This window comes from Budorcas taxicolor, chromosome 22, assembly GCF_023091745.1.
Source record: "Budorcas taxicolor isolate Tak-1 chromosome 22, Takin1.1, whole genome shotgun sequence".
NCBI lineage: Eukaryota > Metazoa > Chordata > Mammalia > Artiodactyla > Bovidae > Budorcas > Budorcas taxicolor.
This window is the reverse complement of record NC_068931.1, coordinates 53,264,572-53,283,874: the sequence shown is the minus strand read 5'-3', so window position 1 is coordinate 53,283,874 and position 19,303 is coordinate 53,264,572. Positions and strand designations below refer to the sequence as shown.

At 39.2% G+C, this 19,303-nt stretch overlaps 1 protein-coding gene across 1 annotated transcript in view; it reads right to left on the bottom strand.

The window, feature by feature from the left end:
• The window catches only part of DCC (DCC netrin 1 receptor), an 827,169-nt gene that overhangs the window by 244,415 nt on the left and 563,451 nt on the right, over window positions 1-19,303 (bottom strand). Inside the window, exon 13 of the mRNA XM_052660382.1 lies at window positions 6,088-6,229. Coding sequence (XP_052516342.1) covers window positions 6,088-6,229 — 142 coding nt within the window. The remainder of the gene's footprint in view (window positions 1-6,087; window positions 6,230-19,303) is intronic.

Genomic DNA, 19,303 nt, shown 5'->3' with positions numbered 1-19,303 from the left:
TGCCCTGGGGGTGGTAGTCTGTTAAGAACTATATTTTCCAATTTTTATGGTCTCTTGGAATTCAAGCCCCATTACCTGCCAAGGCCAAGTGGTCAAGGCGTGTGCCTACCTGTGTGGATTGTGCATACCCACTGACTTTAGCGAGGGAGCAGGGAAGTAAAAACAAAAAACAAAAAACAAACTTGCTTTCTTGTTTCAGGAAGGCATTAAGGAACATGACTTACTGCATGTGCCCATGGGCTTCTGCAGCAGAACATAGGAGTGCCTTGACCTGGGATGGGTGTGTGTGTGTGTGTGTGTGTGCGTGCATGCACATGCGTGTACACAGCTTCCTAGCTGCTTCTAAGTATGTGTGCAGTGCTAAGCCGCTACAGTCTTTTCTGACTCTTTGAGACCCTGTGGACTGTAGCCCGCCAGACTCCTCTGTCATGGGATTCTCCAGGCAAGAATACCAGGGTGGGTTGCAATGGTCTCCTCCAGGGGATCTTCCTGACCCAGGGACTGGACCCAAGTCTCTTTCATCTCCTGCTTTAGCAGGCAGGTTCTTTACTAGCGCCACCTGGGAAGCCCTGCCTCTAAGTATAACTTTATTCTAGAAGAATGATATAGGTAACAAGGCTTTTCTTAGTTATAAAAAAAGATATTGCTGAAAGTAGATTGTCTTCTGCTTGTTTATATCTCCAATAATAAATGCCTTCAAACTCTTAATTCCTCAGTTCTATTTCTACTTTCTTAGAATTTACGGTCAAGAGATGACATATTATTCAAAGAATATAATTTCTCTTTATTTCCCTAATGTTAACCTTGTTGCAAAATTGCTGTGCTATTGTTTCAATTTTTCAGTCCACAACATACCAACGGATGTTTACCACGATGTTTATTCTTATATTGGACATGAAGCATGAGAAAACTGTTATATTCAATTCCAAACAACCTTCTCTGAAGAGCACTCAAAAATGAAAAACAGGACTTTAAAATTTAGTTGACTTGGGTTCCCACAATAAAATTGATAGCAGTGATTTAAAATCCTTGTTATAACTCTGAATTACTTTGTTACTGCAGATGTCCCATTATCCTAGTAAAAGGTTCACACAACAAAAAACACCTGTCTAACAAACAGAACATGGTAAAAACCAATATTTGAGTCCCTACCCCTGAATATTTATATCATCCAAAGGAAGCACTTGGGCATTTTCAATTTTTTAACAGCCAAATCAATCTATTCATGTATTTTAAAGGTACTGAAAACATGGGGGCAAATTCTGTACATTTTAAAGTGCTGAAGATTTATATAGAAAATCAATTACTTCCTCTTACTACACAGTGCATAAGTGACAAAATATATCCTGGGGACAAGTCAAAACCACAGCCAATCTACCAGTGTGGAGTACTTCCTGATTCCCTGATGCTGTGTAGCATTAAAGACATTCCCACAATTTCTAGAAATGCAACATAAGCCAGGTCTGAGGCCAGGACACAGAACAGAGGAGAGGAAGATGGAGGCTTTGCAAAACTTGTTTTCAATGCTTAAAGAATATGAGGCTAGCCTCTGGGTCTTTCTATTCTTCATCTCAAATTAAAAATGAAGACCATGTAACTTTTTTGCAATAAATATCAAGCACAGTTATAAAGATAACTGTTCAGATGATGTCTGCATCCTCAAATTCATTTTATAACAATTAAAATGAAGAAGGAACATTTTGAACAAAAGTTGCAAGTTTGGAGTCCAAATTCCTATGGATCTATAAAGATGGGAAGGGGCATTTTAATAACAAGCTAATGAATTCATCCTGTTGCTCTGCTTTTGACTGGGATGATATTAACCTAGAGTGAAGACGGGTTATCCTATGCTGATGAGAAGTGCTAATTGCCACATAGACTTTAGATCAGTAAAGATGTAGGACTGAATTATTTTTGGATAAAGATTTACTAGAGGATACAATTCAAAATGATTGTCCTTGAGAGCAAAAGTAATAACAAGAGTCTATAATGAGTAAAATACTGTATACTTGGAACATTCAAATATAGCTTTTCCTGGAAGCGTGGTCTTAACAGGTTTATTAAAGCTCTTGAGATGGAATCATCCTGGATTACTACAGAGTCAATATCCAATGAAGATATCCTTATAAGAAGGGAGGATATACAGACACACAGAGGGAGTGATGCAAAGACGGAGGCAGATTTCTGAGAGATGCATCTCCAAGCTGAGGAATGTCAAGGGCTGCCAGCACCCACCAGAGGTTAGGAGACAAACATGAGACAGATGTTCCCACAGAGCTTCCAGAAGGAATGCCCTCTACAGAAACCTTGATTTTGGATTTCTGGTTTCTCCTGAACTGAAAAAGAAAATTACGTTGTTTCCAGCCACCACATTTGCGGTAATTTGTTATGACCCCCTAGGACGAATGCAGCATCTTTGATAAGAAAAAGTCTAATTCTTGCTATTCTATACAGTGAGCTTCTTAAATGATTTTTACTTTTTGTTGAGAGAAAACTCTAAACGTTTGTATATTTAGAGATTCAGAAGCTTGGCTTGACAATACTGAGCTGAATGTGTTAAATCCCATTTGACAAAAAGAAAAAACCATAAACACTAAACAATTCATACCAGTAAGGTCTTTTGGACATATGGTTATTATTCTTCATTTATTTTCTTGACTAGCCCCTTTTTAGCTGTTCAATGGGCAGAGTTAGTCAGTGGTATGAAATCTTCAAGCTTAGTAACCAAGTGTTATGACATTAGAGTCTTGATATTTTATTTACTTTTCATTTTACATACATGGTTAAAAATACATATTTCACTGTTACACAATTAAGCAATAATCACTATTAATATTTTGGTATTTAGAATATTTTGTTATAAATATTTTCTTCAGAATTTTTTTGATTTATAAATATGGACTCATGCTTAATATTTATTTCAAACTGAGCTATTCACTTAATATGCTTTAAATATTTAACATTTAATTTAATATGTTTACATTTCAATATTTGCAATAGATATATACCATTTCATGATATGATTGTGTCTGAATTTTCTAGGTAACTGCCTATAGTTAGATACTTAGGGTCTTTTTATCTTATGCAATGAACATGTTTTTAGTTTAAAACTTTGTGAAAAAAGTATGTCTGCAGAATTGGAATAAACTCCTAGAAGTTGGAAACCTGAATCATATATTTACAGATACATATACACATGCACACTTGTATATAACAAAAATCTCCACATTGCTTTCTGGAAAGATTCTAGAATCTTTCTGTCCCACAAGTGGTATATAAAAGTTCATCTTTCTCATATGCTTTCCAAAACAACATATCATCATTCATTTTTATCTTTATTACTTTAATCAAAGGAGAATGCTAACTCATTTTTCTTTTAATTTGCATTTCTTTACTAATAACATTAAAAATTTTATTAGGCTTGTTGGCCATTTATAGTTCTGTAAATTGAATATCCATTTCTTAGTTTTTCTACTAGAATGTGCATATTTTAATGAATTATTTTATTAATAAAAGAAGTTTATATTTTTAATGTTTTTCATTGGAGAAGGAAAATCAATGATTAAAAATGTTTCTGGGCTTCAAATTCCTATATCTACAGAAACTACACTAACATTTTTTCAGCAAGATTTTTTAATTTTGGTGATTTCTTTTAAAGTAAACTATGTACACGTTGTACCAAATATTCCAATGAGAACATAGGCCTCATTTCAATTGTTTTTACCTTCTAATCATTTTATCAGGTAAAGAGACATAGCATCTTGGCTTTCTTTAAGCTTTTTAAATGACATGGTGTTTGTTTTCCTTTTAAAAATACTTTTTATTGGAGTAGAGTTGATTTACAAATGTTGTGTTAGTTTCTATGGAAAAGTACACTGACTATACAGATACTCCCTTCCTTTTTGGACTTCCTTCCCATTCAGGACACCGCAGAGCACTGAGGAGAGTTCCCTGTGCTTGCAGACAGTTCTCACTAGTTATCTATTTTATAGGTGGCACCAGTAGTGTATGTGTGTCAATCCTAATCTTCCAACAGAGTGTCATAACTCCCATTTAGGAGATTTTGTCCAGATGTAAAACAAGTCACGTGATTTTGGGGGATCTATTTTGGAAGCACACTCACCATCACATTAAAAGAGGCACAAACTTATGGGGAAAAACTAAGTTTCTATCAAGTCTCATACTATAGGCTGAGCAAGCAGCTTAAATTGTGTGTGTGTTTTACGATTTCAGATAGAAATTTACTGAGTACTCTATATCAAGAAAGGAATAAATAAGGAATTACTTCTCATCTGTGATGAATGCTTACGTGGTTTTCTTTAATTTGCCTGTTGTCATGAATCAAGTTTCTGTGCCACGACACACATGTTTAATTTGATCCACTGATTTCTGCCATTGCTATCTGCTTTGCTTCCCAAACCCTTTGTTTACATTCTCTTTGGGCTCCAAAATCACTGCAGATGGTGACTGCAGCCATGAAATTAAAAGACACTTACTCCCTGGAAGAAAAGTTATGACCAACCTAGATAGTATATTCAAAAGCAGAGACATTACTTTGCCGACTAAGGTCCATCTAGTCAAGGCTATGGTTTTTCCTGTGGTCATGTATGGATGTGAGAGTTGGACTGTGAAGAAGGCTGAGCACTGAAGAATTGATGCTTTTGAACTGTGGTGTTGGAGAAGACTCTTGCGAGTCCCTTGGACTGCAAGGAGATCCAACCAGTCCATTCTGAAGGAGATTAACCCTGGGATTTCTTTGGAAGGAATGATGCTAAAGCTGAAGCTCCAGTACTTTGGCCACCTCATGCGAAGAGTTGACTCATTGGAAAAGACTCTGATGCTGGGAGGGATTGGGGGCAGGAGGAGAAGGGGACGACAGAGGATGAGATGGCTAGATGGCATCACGGACTCGATGGACATCAGTCTGAGTGAACTCCGGGAGATGGTGATGGACAGGGAGGCCTGGCGTGCTGCGATTCATGGGGTCGCAAAGAGTTGGACATGACCGAGCGACTGAACTGAACTGAACTGAACTTGGTACTATAAAGCCTAGACCAAGGCATCCCCATATAAAGTGCTGATAGACAAGAAGAGAATTTCACACTGGTGCATTTACCGGAAGTGCTAGCTTCCCAGGGGACTGTCAGGAGGTACAGAATAGTTAACAACCTGTTGTGGGCTTACTTTGATCAATGACAGACAAGAGAGAAATGGCTCATACTTCCTATCCAGCTGTCGACACTGGGCCCCAGTAGTTCAATCGGCTTCTGAAACCTCCTATCTCCTACCCCGCCCCTCACCCCCAACAGCCCACAAGAACAAGCTGGCTCTAGGTTTGTTCTAACTGTGGCCAGTTCAAGAAATCATCATTTGATTTATTTTCCTCCCTGGTTCACTTCTCTTGTTCCTTCATTCTTGCTTTCCTGGGCTTGTCCCCTAAATGCATTAACTTGAAGGCCTGACTTAGTCTCTGTTTTCCAGGAATTGGACTGACATGTATTAATGGTTCCAACAGTTAAAGGAAATATATGATTATTCATCTTATATGTATAAAAAAATTATCTTAATACTGCATGGAAATTGGGTCCAGTTTTCAGGGAGAATGTTGTCCCACCATGAATTTTACCAATATTGCTACAGAAGTGAATTTACTTTTATACTTATGGAAAGTGGAATAATTGTTCTTTTCATTCCCCAAACCACTCCTCTCTCCATTTTCCAGCCACATTCTCACTCCTGGAGTTTGGGCAGAGAAGGCTCAATATGACTTAAGCTTGGAACCATGTGATTACATGATTTTAAAAGTTATTAAACAGTTAAATGTTATTCGATGACAGAAATTGTTGAGTTAGCAATGCTAATATGGATAAAAATTCAATGATATACTTATTAAAATGGTGATATAGAAGCAAACATGTGAAAGCATTACAGGGAATCAAGTTAAAAATATAAAGTTATTCTTATTCAGACCAGCACATGCCACCTACCAGGAGAAAAATGAATGTTCCTTTGAAGTGAGAGTATGTTTTATTGACGAGGCATTTGATTCACCAAAACCTTCTAAGACCACAGCAGGTGAACACTGACCTGTGAACAGGTACCAGAGGTTATTTGGCTCCAGTGTTTCCATCTCACCCCTGCGGGTTGTCTTTCTGTGTCGAATTTTATAACCGGTAATAAATCCATTTTGTGTTCCTGATGGAGGAGGCAGCCAGCTTACTTTGATACTCTGTAAAATAACAGATGTAAATTACATCATTAGAGAAAGGCAGAACAACAAGATAGGGTCAAAGAACTGACCCAAACCTAAGTGCAAATAAGACAGAAATGCAAGAAGTGTTAGAGATTATCCCTCAGAACCAAGTTAAATCCATTCTTATAGCTGCGTGTCTGATTTTGACAAATTTACACAGTTCATTTGATTGATAACATACATCACCATCTCTCCACTGCAAATGCCATGAAAATGACAATAAATATTCTAAATGGTGTAAAGCCATAAGGAAATAGAGAATAGGACACTAATGGATGAGAGATGTTAACAAATTTTTAGAAGTTACAGAAGAAGAAAAGTGTGGCGACTGAGCCAAAGGAGAAAGATGACATCTACATACCTCCTTGAAGATATTAATGAAAACAAGGTGATCAGCATGACAAAATTCAGGGAGGACTGGAAACTATTGCTTCCTGAGTAGCTTAGAAAGCAGGACTAAAGCGTGGTTTTGAGATAGAAGATGGACTGAAAGTCCTATCACATTCAGCAGTCAGTCAGCTAACCCTCCCTGAACTCGGTGTAGCCAGGAGCTTCATTTTCTAGGGATACTGAAACAGAAGCTACAGATTTAGGAACACCAGACACAGAAGAGAACAAAGATAAGGGTGGGAGTTAAGTCAATGAGATGAGTCTCTCAAGACTTCTTCCTTCATCTGATACCTAGAGCAATGGCAATTCCCAGACAGACTATCAGATAATTGTTCTCTAGAGAAAACTGAAAAGAATAAGAGAAAACAACAACCAGCTCCCTGATTAATCTCCCAAAAGTGAGGATCCCATGTAATAACCCCCCACTCATGCACTAGAATTTGCACTTCATAATCACCTTAGAGTACTGCATTTTTATGTAAACTGATAATTCGTGACTATCAGACATTAAAACAAACCTTTGGCATAACATGCAGAGAGAAAGGCACGTAAGAGCATGATGGCACTTGAAGGGAACAGCATTTGTGTTTAGAGCAGAAAAAGGATCAAAGAACTGTCATTAATACCCTAATAATCAAAGAGAAGATACTGACTCCATAAATAGCATAAAAGTACAAGAAAAATGAAAGATTCTTAAAAGCCTATGACATTCCTAATTTGGTTGCATAAATCAAATATGCAATACATAAACTGGAAAATAAATTAGTAGAAACTTTTCAAAATTCAGTGGGGGAAATGACAATCAAAGGAAATAGGAGAGAAAAGATAAAAAATAGGTGGCTTAGTTCATAATTTCAGCTAGTGAGATAAGAGGATGAAGGAGCAGGATAAAGAAAAGGCTAAAAATTAGCAACAACAAAACAAAGCAAAGCAAAAAAACCACAAAATCTTCCTTTCAATGAAAACTTTGCAGAACTGGAAGATTGACACCTCATTCTGAAAGGGCTTATGGAATATTTAATACAATAAATGAAAAGAATCACATTAATAAATTAAAAGAATCATATTATATGAAACATTAGAGGATCATGGGGAAGGGAGGATCTAACATCTTCCGGAATGGATGGGAAAAAAAAGAAAAAAGGGTATATAAATTACAATCAGGGGTAAGAATGGCATCAGATTCCTCAAAAACAAACAAAAAAACTTTTAAGATTGAAAAGAACTTTTAAACCTAGAATTTCATGTCTAGTCAAATAAACTCTGATGTGAGAGGAAAATATAACACACATGTATGTACACATATTAGTATAAGTATAGGGACATTTCAGATATGAATGGCTTCCAAGGTATCCATCTGTGTGCCCTTTACCAGGAGGCTAATGAAGGTATGCTCCAGAAAAGTGAGAGGCAAACTAAGAAAGGAAAAGATCTGAAATCCCACAAATGGAGAATCCAAAACAGAAAGAGAAATATGGAATTTTCAGAAAGGTAGTGAGGAAAACAGCAAGACTGGGTTTTAAAGAACACTAGTCAAAAGAGTATACACTGTATAATTCCATTGATATGAAGTTCCAGACTAGACAAAACGAATCTACAGCAATGCATATCAGAGAAGCGGTTGCCTATGGTAATTGCACTGGAAAAACTGGTTGGATATGGGGACAAGGAAACTTCTTGGGGTAACAAAACTGCACCATAGTTCAAGTTTGTTACATGGGTGAATACAACTGTCAAAACACATTGTTACGGGCTAAATTTTGAACTCCAAATCCACCCTCAGAAGGCCCCAATTCATATGCTGATATCTTAATCCCCAATACCTCAGAACGTTATTTAGAGATAGGGCTTTAAAATAGGTAATTAAGGTTAGATGAAGCCATTAGTGCGGGCCCTAATCCAACATGCCTGGTATCATGACAAGAAAAGATTGGAACACAGATACACACTGAGGATGATCACGGATGACACTGGAAGAAGACACCTGTCTACGAGTTAGGGAGAGAGGACTCAGAAGAAATGATGCTACAATAAATCTTGATCTTGGACTTCTAACCTTCAGAACTGTGAGAGAATAAACACTGTGATTTAAGCCACTTAGTCTGTGGAATCTGTCATGACAGCCCTAACAAATTAATACACTCATGGAAATGAACATTTAGGATCTCTGCACTCCACTTTCAACTGCACTTCATCCAAGGAAGAAGGAATAGAAGGAAAACGAGGAAGAAGAGAAGGAAGGGAAAAGGGGGTGTACGTGTGCTGAATCCTGACATAACGATAATGCACTCAACGATCTGTAACACTGGGGAATTGAAATTAGGGAATTAAGGGCCATTAAAGGCACATTAATGAGAAACATAAAGGAACATGCCAGAAGAAATAACAGCTAAAAGTGGTGGATACGGGAGCCGGAAGGAATGAGAACAGACTGGAGACACGTATGGAAGAATCTAGTGGTCTTTGTTATAAGCCTCATTGATATTATTTAACCTAAAATAATACATATGCAACATTTTGATGAAATTTTAAATTAATTTAAAAAACACACGCAAAAAATTGTTCTTTGAGACCAGTCAAAAAATAAATGATCATCAGAGGCAAAAATCCTTGAGTTGGGAAGATCCCCTGGAGAAGGAAATGGCAACCCACTCCAGGATTCTTGCCTGAGAAATCCCATGGACAAAGGAGCCTAGCAGACTACAGTCCATGGGGTTGCAAAGAATCAGACATGACTGAGCAACTAGCAACTAACTAAACTCAATGCTAAGGAATGGATTTCTAAACCCTTGGTCCACAACGCCAGGACCACTCTGACATTTCAGTTATGTGGGCCTAGCAGAGACACAGCAGTGTGCTCCAGTGATATGGGAGCTTGAGCCCCTCTTCCAGATCTGTTACAAATTAGCTGCTGCTGCTAAGTAGCATCAGTCATGTCCGACTCTGTGCGACCCCACAGACAGCAGCCCACCAGGCTCCTCTGTCCCTGGGATTCTCCAGGCAAGAACACTGGAGTGGGTTGCCATTTCCTTCTCCAATGCATGAAAGTGAAAAGTGAAAGTGAAGTCATTCAGTCATGTCTGACTCTTAGTGACCCCATGGACTGCAGTCTACCAGGCTCCTCCATCCATGGGATTTTCCAGGCAAGAGTACTGGAGTGGGGTGCCATATTAGCTAGCTCTCTACAAATGATTCAGTTTCTGTAAAAGGATTTTTAAAAGTCAGCTAAAGTCACAGCTATTTGAATAGCATTAAAAAAAAATTCAAAGAACATGCTACCTATAATCAGTTCTCCTCATGTGCAGTAGTGATTTTCTGTAAAGGTACCGTAGACACTGAATTTGGGAATACTGTAATATTGTTCTTAGGTAAAATACAAGTTCAGGTTCTACTGAGACTTTGGTAAAAACATTTTTGTCAACTCATCAATACCTCGCCTAGTTTTATATGCACTCCTGTTTAATGGAACCTTATTTAATATCATCATTGATGCATTAACATTGAACTCACAATCAAGAGCACAACAGTGCACAGCTGAACAAAGCCTTCCAATACATGCATTTTCTCCTTAAGGCACACTGCAGCCTTTATGCACTTAGGGACACTAGACAAGGCTTCAGCATTATACTCCGGGACCATTTTTACCAGCAAACTTTCCAAAAGAAGTCAATAAATAAATGCCAAAAAGTGCATTTATGTGACTACACAAGAGACACTTGCTTACAATATGAGAACTGAAACAAGACAACAGAGCATCTCCTTGTTCAGCCTCATCTGGGAAACCGTGTTCCTGGAGACACAAAGTTTTCACTGATCCCCATAGGTGCAGCGTGCAAGTCTACAGATGACTGTAGAGACACTGTGAGTATTGATTTGGGGGGTACAAATAAATTTTAGCATGTAGGTGAATTTGCAGATATAGAGTCTACAAATAATAAGGATCAAATACAATGATATAATACGAGACCACCTGATCTGCCTCTTGAGAAATCTGTATGCAGGCCAGGAGTGAGCGAGTGAGTGAGTGAAGTCGCTCAGTCATGTCCAACTCTTCGCGACCCCGTGGACCACCAGGCTCCTCCGTCCATGGGATTCTCCAGGCAAGAATACTGGAGTGGGTTACCATTTCCTTCTCCAAGGGATCTTCCCAACCCAGGGATCGAACCCGGGTCTCCCGCATCGGAGGCAGATGCTTTAACCTCTGAGCCACCAGGGCAGGTCAGGAAGCAACAGTTAAAACTGGACATGGAACAACAGACTGGTTCCAAATAGGAAAAGGAGTACATCAAGGCTATGTATTTTCACCCTGCTTATTTGACTTACATGCAGAGTACATCATGAGAAACACTGGGCTGGAAGAAGCACAAGCTGGAATCAAGATTGCTAGGAGAAATATCAATCACCTCAGATATGCAGATGACACCACCCTTACGGCAGAAAGTGAAGAGGAACTAAAAAGCGTCTTGAATAAAGTGAAAGAGGAGAGTGAAAAAGTTGGCTTAAAGCTCAACATTCAGAAAACTAAGATCATGGCATCTGGTCCCGTCACTTCATGACACATAGATGGGGAAACAATGGAAACAGTGGCAGGCTTTATTTTTTTGGGACTCCCAAATCACTACAGATGGTGACTGCAGCCATGAAATTAAAAGACATGTGCTCCTTGGAAGAAAAGTTATGATCAATCTAGACAACATATTAAAAAGCAGAGACATTACTTTGCCAACAAAGGTCTGTCTAGTCAAGGCTATGGTTTTTCCAGTAGTCATGTACAGATGTGAGAGCTGGACTATAAGGAAAGCTGAGCACTGAAGAATTGATGCTTTTGAACTGTGGTGTTGGAGAAGACCCTTGGGAGTCCCTTGGACTGCAAGGAGATCCAACCAGTCCATCCTAAAGGAAATCAGTCCTGGGTGTTCATTGGAAGGACTGATGCTGAAGCTGAAACTCCAATACTTTTAGCAACCTGATGTGAAGAACTGACTCACTTGAAAAGACTCTGATGCTGGGAAAGATCGAATGTGGGAAGAGAAGGGGATGACAGAGGTTGAGATGGTTGGATGGCATCACCAGGTCAATAGGAATGAGTTTGAGTATAAACTCTGGGAGTTGGTGATGGAGAGGGAGGGAGGCCTGGTGTGCTCTGGTCCATGGGGTTACAAAGAATCGGACACGACTGAGTAACTGAACTGAACAGACAGTGATATAATAAACATATTAATAATTACAAAAGAACTCAGCTATATAAAATTAATCTGAATATTTAAGTTGTCAGAATATATTTGAGAGAGTATGGCACTACTGAAAGCATTTACATCACCTCTGTTGCTGCTGCTAAGTCACTTCAGTTGTGTCTGACTCTGTGCGACCACATAGATGGCAGCCCACCAGGCTCCCCTGTCCCTGGGATTTTCCAGGCAAGAGTACTGGAGTGGGTTGCCATCGCCTTCTCCTTACATCATCTCTATTGCTTTTTAAATATAGGAAACTAAGCAGCATTTCTGCATTCTTAATAATACATGTTAACACTTCTTTTTGCACATATTCTAGACCTGGAAGTGGTCCAGCATTACATGAGTTATGCTTTTTATCCTCACAATGACCCAGTGAGTTAAGGTCTATCATTATGGCCTTTGTACAATCATGTCAACAGGGACATAGAATGGTTAAGTAGCTTGAAACCATGAGGCAGTAAGTGATGGAGGCAGGATATGAACTGAGATAATACCAGTTTGAAGCTGGCATTCTTTACTATTTAATGTTGCCTCTCGAGGGAGTTCCAAAGGCTGAGAGCCTAACTCATTCAGTTATTATTCATTCAAAATATATTAACTACATCTCTGCTGTGTTGCAAGCACTAGCTTTGGGCCTTTTATAAATCATGATAGTATATTCATTCTGGCTGAGGAAATAGAGATATAAACTCATAATGAAAACAAAGTGCTAAATGCTAGAATAGATAATCCCAGAAAAGACAATGAAAGTATAATAAATGGAGAAGTTAATTCTGTGTCATGTGGTCAAGAAAGACTTGACAAGGAGCCCATCCTTTAAATGTGAGATTTATGGAGGGGACAGATAAGATATTTAAGATAGAGTGAATACCGAGAGCAAGTTCAAGGGGTCATGACAATATAGAGCCTCTTCAAGTGAAGGTCAAGTAACTACTTAGTGGCTAGAGCAAATGGGACATGTGGGACAATGTAATGGAAAGGCAGGTGGAAAAAAGAACAGTATTTTAGGCCATGCTAAGGAAACACATGGTAGATCAATGTGCTAATTTAAGGCATTTGGTTAAGTTTTGGGGAAAGAAACTCATGAATAAAATAGCAATATGTTGTCCTCTGCATCCAAAGAAACATAGCCTTACACAGGTGTATGCACACACACAAACACACACCTCTCCTGCCTCCCTCCACACACACACATACATGCACATGCATGGGTGTGTTCTTTGCTCTCAAATGTTTTAGATAGTAGTAAAGAAAACCAGACTGGATGAAGAGTTATGCTTTATATTTATACTCCACTATACATCTATTTTTTAATTTTCCAATGCTTCAAGACAGTCATGGCTGATATTTTTACCACTTTGCAATTTCATAAAGGAGATAATTGTGTTAAATGAATGGGCAGCAGTCACACTGTATCATCACAGGACGATTATCAGACTATTGAGTCTAATGTCCTTTTTATTATTTCATACTAAAGTAAATAATCATAGAGCCTCTACTTGGAAATTCTAATCACCTCGATTATTCTAAAAATACTATTGAGAGGAATAAAAACTGAATTTAAATAATTAGTTTTTAATATACCCAACAGACTTTTGCATTAGTAGCTCTTGGCAAATCAAGAAGGGTCATTTTCTAAGGACTAAAAGTCTGTTTTTTAAAGACAAACTTAAATTCAAATAGAAAATTAAAAAAAAAATTAAGATCTTAGACCAAGAGGTAAAGTCTTATGAGTTCAAGTTAAAGCTTTGCTATGACTTTGTTGAGTGACCTCTCTTAAGTCTTATAAATGACCACATATTGAAAACAGGAGAATAACTGTTTAGAATATCTAACAAGTGATTGCAAATCACTTGCTAAGCTTGGAGATTTTAATTATACTAGTGATTACATGAACAATACTTAGTGACAGACAATAATTTTTCTTCATAGTATTTGAAGAACTTACACTCTCACACGACCAATACCTGAATATCAATGTCAGGCAGCAATTAATTAATAGAATCCATTATATGCTCTAGACACCAGGAGGTAAACCTCTCAATGGTTATTATCCATCTTTTGAAATAATTTCAGCATTCTAATTCATTTCCATATGCTCAGTTTATTAGCATCATTTATGCTTGCTCATTGGTTTCAAGCAAGCAGCAGCAGATTGCAAAGATCAAACTGTTTCTGCATAGGTTCTTCTGCAGCTGTCATGATAGGATGTCCCAGATTATACTGTACTGGGAAGTTAAATGAAAGTGGATTTTAATGCCCATCCCCTCACCAAGCCACCCAAACCTGTCACAACCTTGTCTTCATAGGCGAGACTGGTAATGATTTTTATTAAAAGTACTTAAACACATGACCTTCAACTTTCGAAAAATCAATTCTAGGTCCTTTCATTACTTGAAGGGAAAAAGTAATCCTTTTCAGTGTTTCAGTGTTCCATCTTGAGTCAAGCATTAATTTCATTTTATTTTTCAGATTTGGAAAAAAAGAACCTTAAAACTGAACTTCTCCAAATCCTTATATCCCCTCTTTGATTATCACCAAAATGAATCTGTTTACAAGTGAGAATGGTAGCAGTTAGGCTTATTGATTTAAAAGAAAGGATTTTCTTGGTCATTATCTCCTAACTGTCTGAGATAACCCTGTTCAATTTGGTGATGTGGTTATTATCCTTCTCAGGGACTCCATTAATCCACTCCTTAATTCTTTCTTCACCCTAGATGTGCATAAGTAATAACTAACAAAACAGGGGAAAAAAATGGATAAGCTCATGACTCTACCCTCAATTTTTTTTTAGAGGCTACATTCATAAATTTCTGTTTTCAATTCCATATATCACATTGCACACCTACATCTGGCCTCTCTCTCTAGAGTGAAGTACAGAAGACTAGCCCCTCTTCAAACATGGTCAGTAGTAGAGAGCCTTTTTTTTTGTCAATTGAGTATTTACTAAGGATTTGCTTAGTGGGCCAACAAAAAAAGACACATTGAAAAACAATGTTAATATAAGATTTCCATCATCAAATCTCTATTTCATGAAGGAAGGTGGGTATACAATGCTGGAGAAGACAAATTGGCAGCTCTTGAGGATCCTAGTCTGATGAAGCTTGGACAAGGAATCTGGCCTCAAGGTGGGTCTAGCTATGAGCAGAGATGGATCAAGAGCTCTGTTTCTTAGGAGTGGTTGTGAAACACCAGAGATGATAAAGAGGCTACAAAGCAAGAGTTTCTGCTGAGACTTTGAAAAGTCTAAGTTACAAGTTTGGTATAAGACCTTAAACAGCAGGATACAAACTAGAATAGAGCTGATGATGACTAGGTTTTAGAGTTTTGAGCAGAGGAGTCATATTTACTGAGCACATACAATGCACAATGACTAAGAAGCAGGTAATGCATTATAACTTTGAGAACAAACTACCTTTACTCTTGTTTACAGAAGAGATTAAGAAGCTTGCCTAAGGTCATATATTTAAAGCTAGACAAAGACAGGATCTGAACTCCATTCTCTCTATAAGTTCAAACCCAGAGTTTTTGAGCATTATACTGCACTGTCTTCAGCAAAGTTGTGGTCTCAGAATCTCCTGTGAGTCCACCATCTACTTTTTAAAATAGATTTAATGCCCAAGGAGAGCACCACCCCCCCCCAACTTTTTTTTTTCTTAAGTTGTTTCATCTGGATAGCACTCTCATAGAAGAGAGCTGGAGCGTACCATTTGAATATCTTTGCAGTAAATAAGAACGCCTTGACTGAAACACAGCAGAAACCTAAGGATCTTCAAACTTAATTCAAAGTTACTTTTAGACTCTGCCCATTGTATCTCTTCTGTATTTATAGGAATGTGTTGAATCTCATGTGAATTTCCCTGAAGAATGGAATATGCTTTCAGTACTCGTGAGGCTCTACAGATTTTATTAAAGAGAGCCCACCAACACTTCCAAAACCCTATTTTCATTGTGTCCCTGACCTATCCCCTTATTTACATTCCCTCTGCCACTGTCTTAATTCAGAACATAATTTACAATGGCCCAGAATACAGACATAGCTAAGTAACTGATCCCCATGCCTCAGGGTCACACTGCTCACATCCATATCAGTCACCTTCCTTAGCAGTCAAGGAACCACTTAAGCTCTCTGGGCGTAAGTTTTCTCACCTGCATTATGAACTAATAAGAGTACCGACCTCAAAGGCTTATGGTATAGGTTTTTAAAAAAGACAGTGGGAACACAGAACTTCCATCAGATTAGACTGCTGGTGCACACAATCATGCAGGAAATTGTAAATACTTTAAGGGAGGAAAGAGAAAAGGAAAAGAGCAAAAGAGAAAGAGGTCAAGAGATAAGGAAGCAACACATAAATATCAGTGGGGTAAGAGGGTGGGCGAGACGGATAGGGAGGCTGGGATTGACGTATTTATACTACTGGTATAAAATAGATACCTCATGAGAAGTTTACTCAATGTTTTGCTGCTAAGTCGCTTCAGTCGTGTCCGACTCTGCGCGACCCCAGAGACGGCAGCCCACCAGGCTCCCCCGTCCCTGCGATTCTCCAGGCAAGAACACTGGAGTGGGTTGCCATTTCCCTCTCCAATGCATGAAAGTGAAAAGGGAAAGTGAAGTCGCTCAGTCGTGTCCAACCGTCAGCGACCCCATGGACTGCAGCCCACTAGGCTCCTCCATCCATGGGATTTTCCAGGCAAGAGTACTGGAGTGGGGTGCCATTGCCTTCTCCAACTCAATGTTCTGCGATGACCTAAATGTGAAGTAAATCCAAAAAAGAGGGGGTATATGTATACGTTTAGCTGCTTCACTTTGCTGTACAGCAGAAACTGACACACTATTCTAAAGCAACTTTACTCCAATAAAAATAAATTAACAAATAAAATTTTTAAAAAGATAAGGAGATGGAGAATAAAGAAAGGCAGGGGAGGATTGGTTCATGAGGGCAGAGTAGAAGGACATGCGCTCATCTATTCCTGAAAGAACACCAAAATTGCAACTAACTACTGAACAACCAATGGCAGAAGGGCCCTGGAACACAACAAAAAAAAACATACCCCATGTCCAAGGACAAAGGAGAAATTGCAATGAGATGACAGGAGCAGTGCCATCATGATAAAAATCAAATCCCATAGCTGCTGGGTGGGCAACCCACAAACTGGAGAACAATAATACCAAAGAAGTTCTTGCGCTGTTGTGAAGGTTCTAGGCCCCACACCAGGCTTTCCAGCTTGGGAATCCAGCAAAGGGCCTGGGAATCCCCAGGGAATTTGACTTTGAAGGCCAGCAGAACTTGATTACAGGACTTACACAGGACTGGGGCAAACAGAGACTCCACTCTTGGAGGGCACAAACAAAACCTTGTGTGCACCAGTACTCAGGGGAAAGGATAAGTGACCCTACAGGAGGCTGAGCCAGACCTGTCTGTGCGCCTCCTGTGGACATATGGGTTGGCAGTGGCCCGCCACAGGGCCCGGGACACTGGCAGCAGCAGTCCTGGGAGGTGCGTGCTACCGTAAGCCCTCTTGGTGGTGGCCATTGGCCCTACCATAGCACCTGTAGACTCCAGGACTGGGTCGCCTCACAATATCATTGCACAGCCCCACACATCAGCAGATGATGGGGTTAATGATTTACTGGGCAAGCAAGGTGCTGCCCTCCAGAGGAAGACCCAGTTTTCCCCACAGCCAGTCCCTCCCATCAGGAAGCTTGCACAAGTCTTATTCTCATCCACCAGAAGGCAGACAGAAGCAAGCACAGCAATCCCATGGCCTCCTGCATGAACACCACACTCACAGAAATTTAACCAAAATGAAAAGAAATGGGATTATGTCCCAGATATTGGAACAAGATAGATCCCCAGAAAAACAAGTAAATGAATTGGAGATAGGGAAAATGGCAACCCACTCCAGTATTCTTGCCTGGAGAATCCCAGGGACAAGGGACAAGGGAGAATCCCAGGGGCAATCCCATGCCATCTATGGGGTTGCACAGAGTCGGACATGACTGAAGAGACTTAGCAGCAGCAGCAGCAACCTTCCAGAAAAAGAATTCAAAATAATGATAGTGAAGATGATCCAGGATCTTGGAAAAAGCATGGAGGCAAAAACTGAGAAGAGGCAAAAACTGAGAAGATGCAAAGGATGTTTGCCAAAGACCAAAAATGTTTACAAACAGATGAAAAAGGCACTAGAAGGAATATACAGCAAAATAACTAATGGAGAAGAATGGATAAGTGATCTGGAGGATGGAACGGTGGAAATCACTGCTGCACAATGGAATATAGGAAAAATAATGAAAAAATAATAAATAAAACAGCCTAAGAGACCTCTGGGACAACATTAAACACATCAACATTCTCATTATAGAGTCCCAGGAGGAGAAGACAGAAAGGACCCCCTAAAAACATTTGAAGAGATAATAGCTGAAAACTTCCCTAACATGGGGAAGGAATTAGTCAACCAAATCCAGGAAGCTGGGGGACCTTCTGAACCCAGGGATCAAACTCAGGTCTCCTGCACTGCAGGCAGATTCTTTAAAGCTGAGCTACCAGGGAAGCCCAAGAATACTGCAGTGGGTAGCCTATCCCTTTTCCAGGGGATCTTCTTGACCCAGGAATCAAAGCGGGGTCTCCTGCATTGCAGGCAGATTCTTTACCAGCTGAGTTACCAGGGAAGCCACATAGAGTCCCAGGGAGGATAAACCCAAGCATTAACACAATGAGACACATAGCAATCAAAATGGTGAAAATTAAAGACAAAGATAAAATATTAAAAGCAACAAGGGAGTTCCCATAAGGTTATAAGCTGATTTGTCAACAGTAATTCTGCAAGCTAGGAGGGGATGGCACAATATATCCCAAGTGATGAAAGGGAAGATCCTGTAACCAAGAATACTCTACCCATCAAGACTCTTGATCAGATTTGATGGAGATAGCACAAGTTTTATAGACAAGCAAGAATTAAGAGAATTTAGCACAACAACAGACTGGTTCCAAATAGGAAAAGGAGTATGTCAAGGCTATATATTGTCACCCTGCTTATTTAACTTCTATGCATAGTACATCATGAGAAATGCTGGACTGGAAGAAACACAAGCTGGAATCAAGACTGTTGGGAGAAATATCAATAACCTCAGATATGCAAATGACACCACCCTTGTGGCAGAAAGTGAAGAGGAACTAAAAAGCCTCTTGATCAAAGTGAAAGAGGAGAGTGAAAAAGTTGGCTTAAAGCTCAACATTCAGAAAATGAAGATCATGGCATCCGGTCTCATCATTTCATGGGAAATAGATGGAAACAGTGGAAACAGTGTTCAGACTTTATTTTGGGGGGCTCCAAAATCACTGTGGATGGTGACTGCACCCATGAAATTAAAAGACACTTACTCCTGGGATTTCTTTGGAAGGAATGATGCTATAGCTGAAACTCC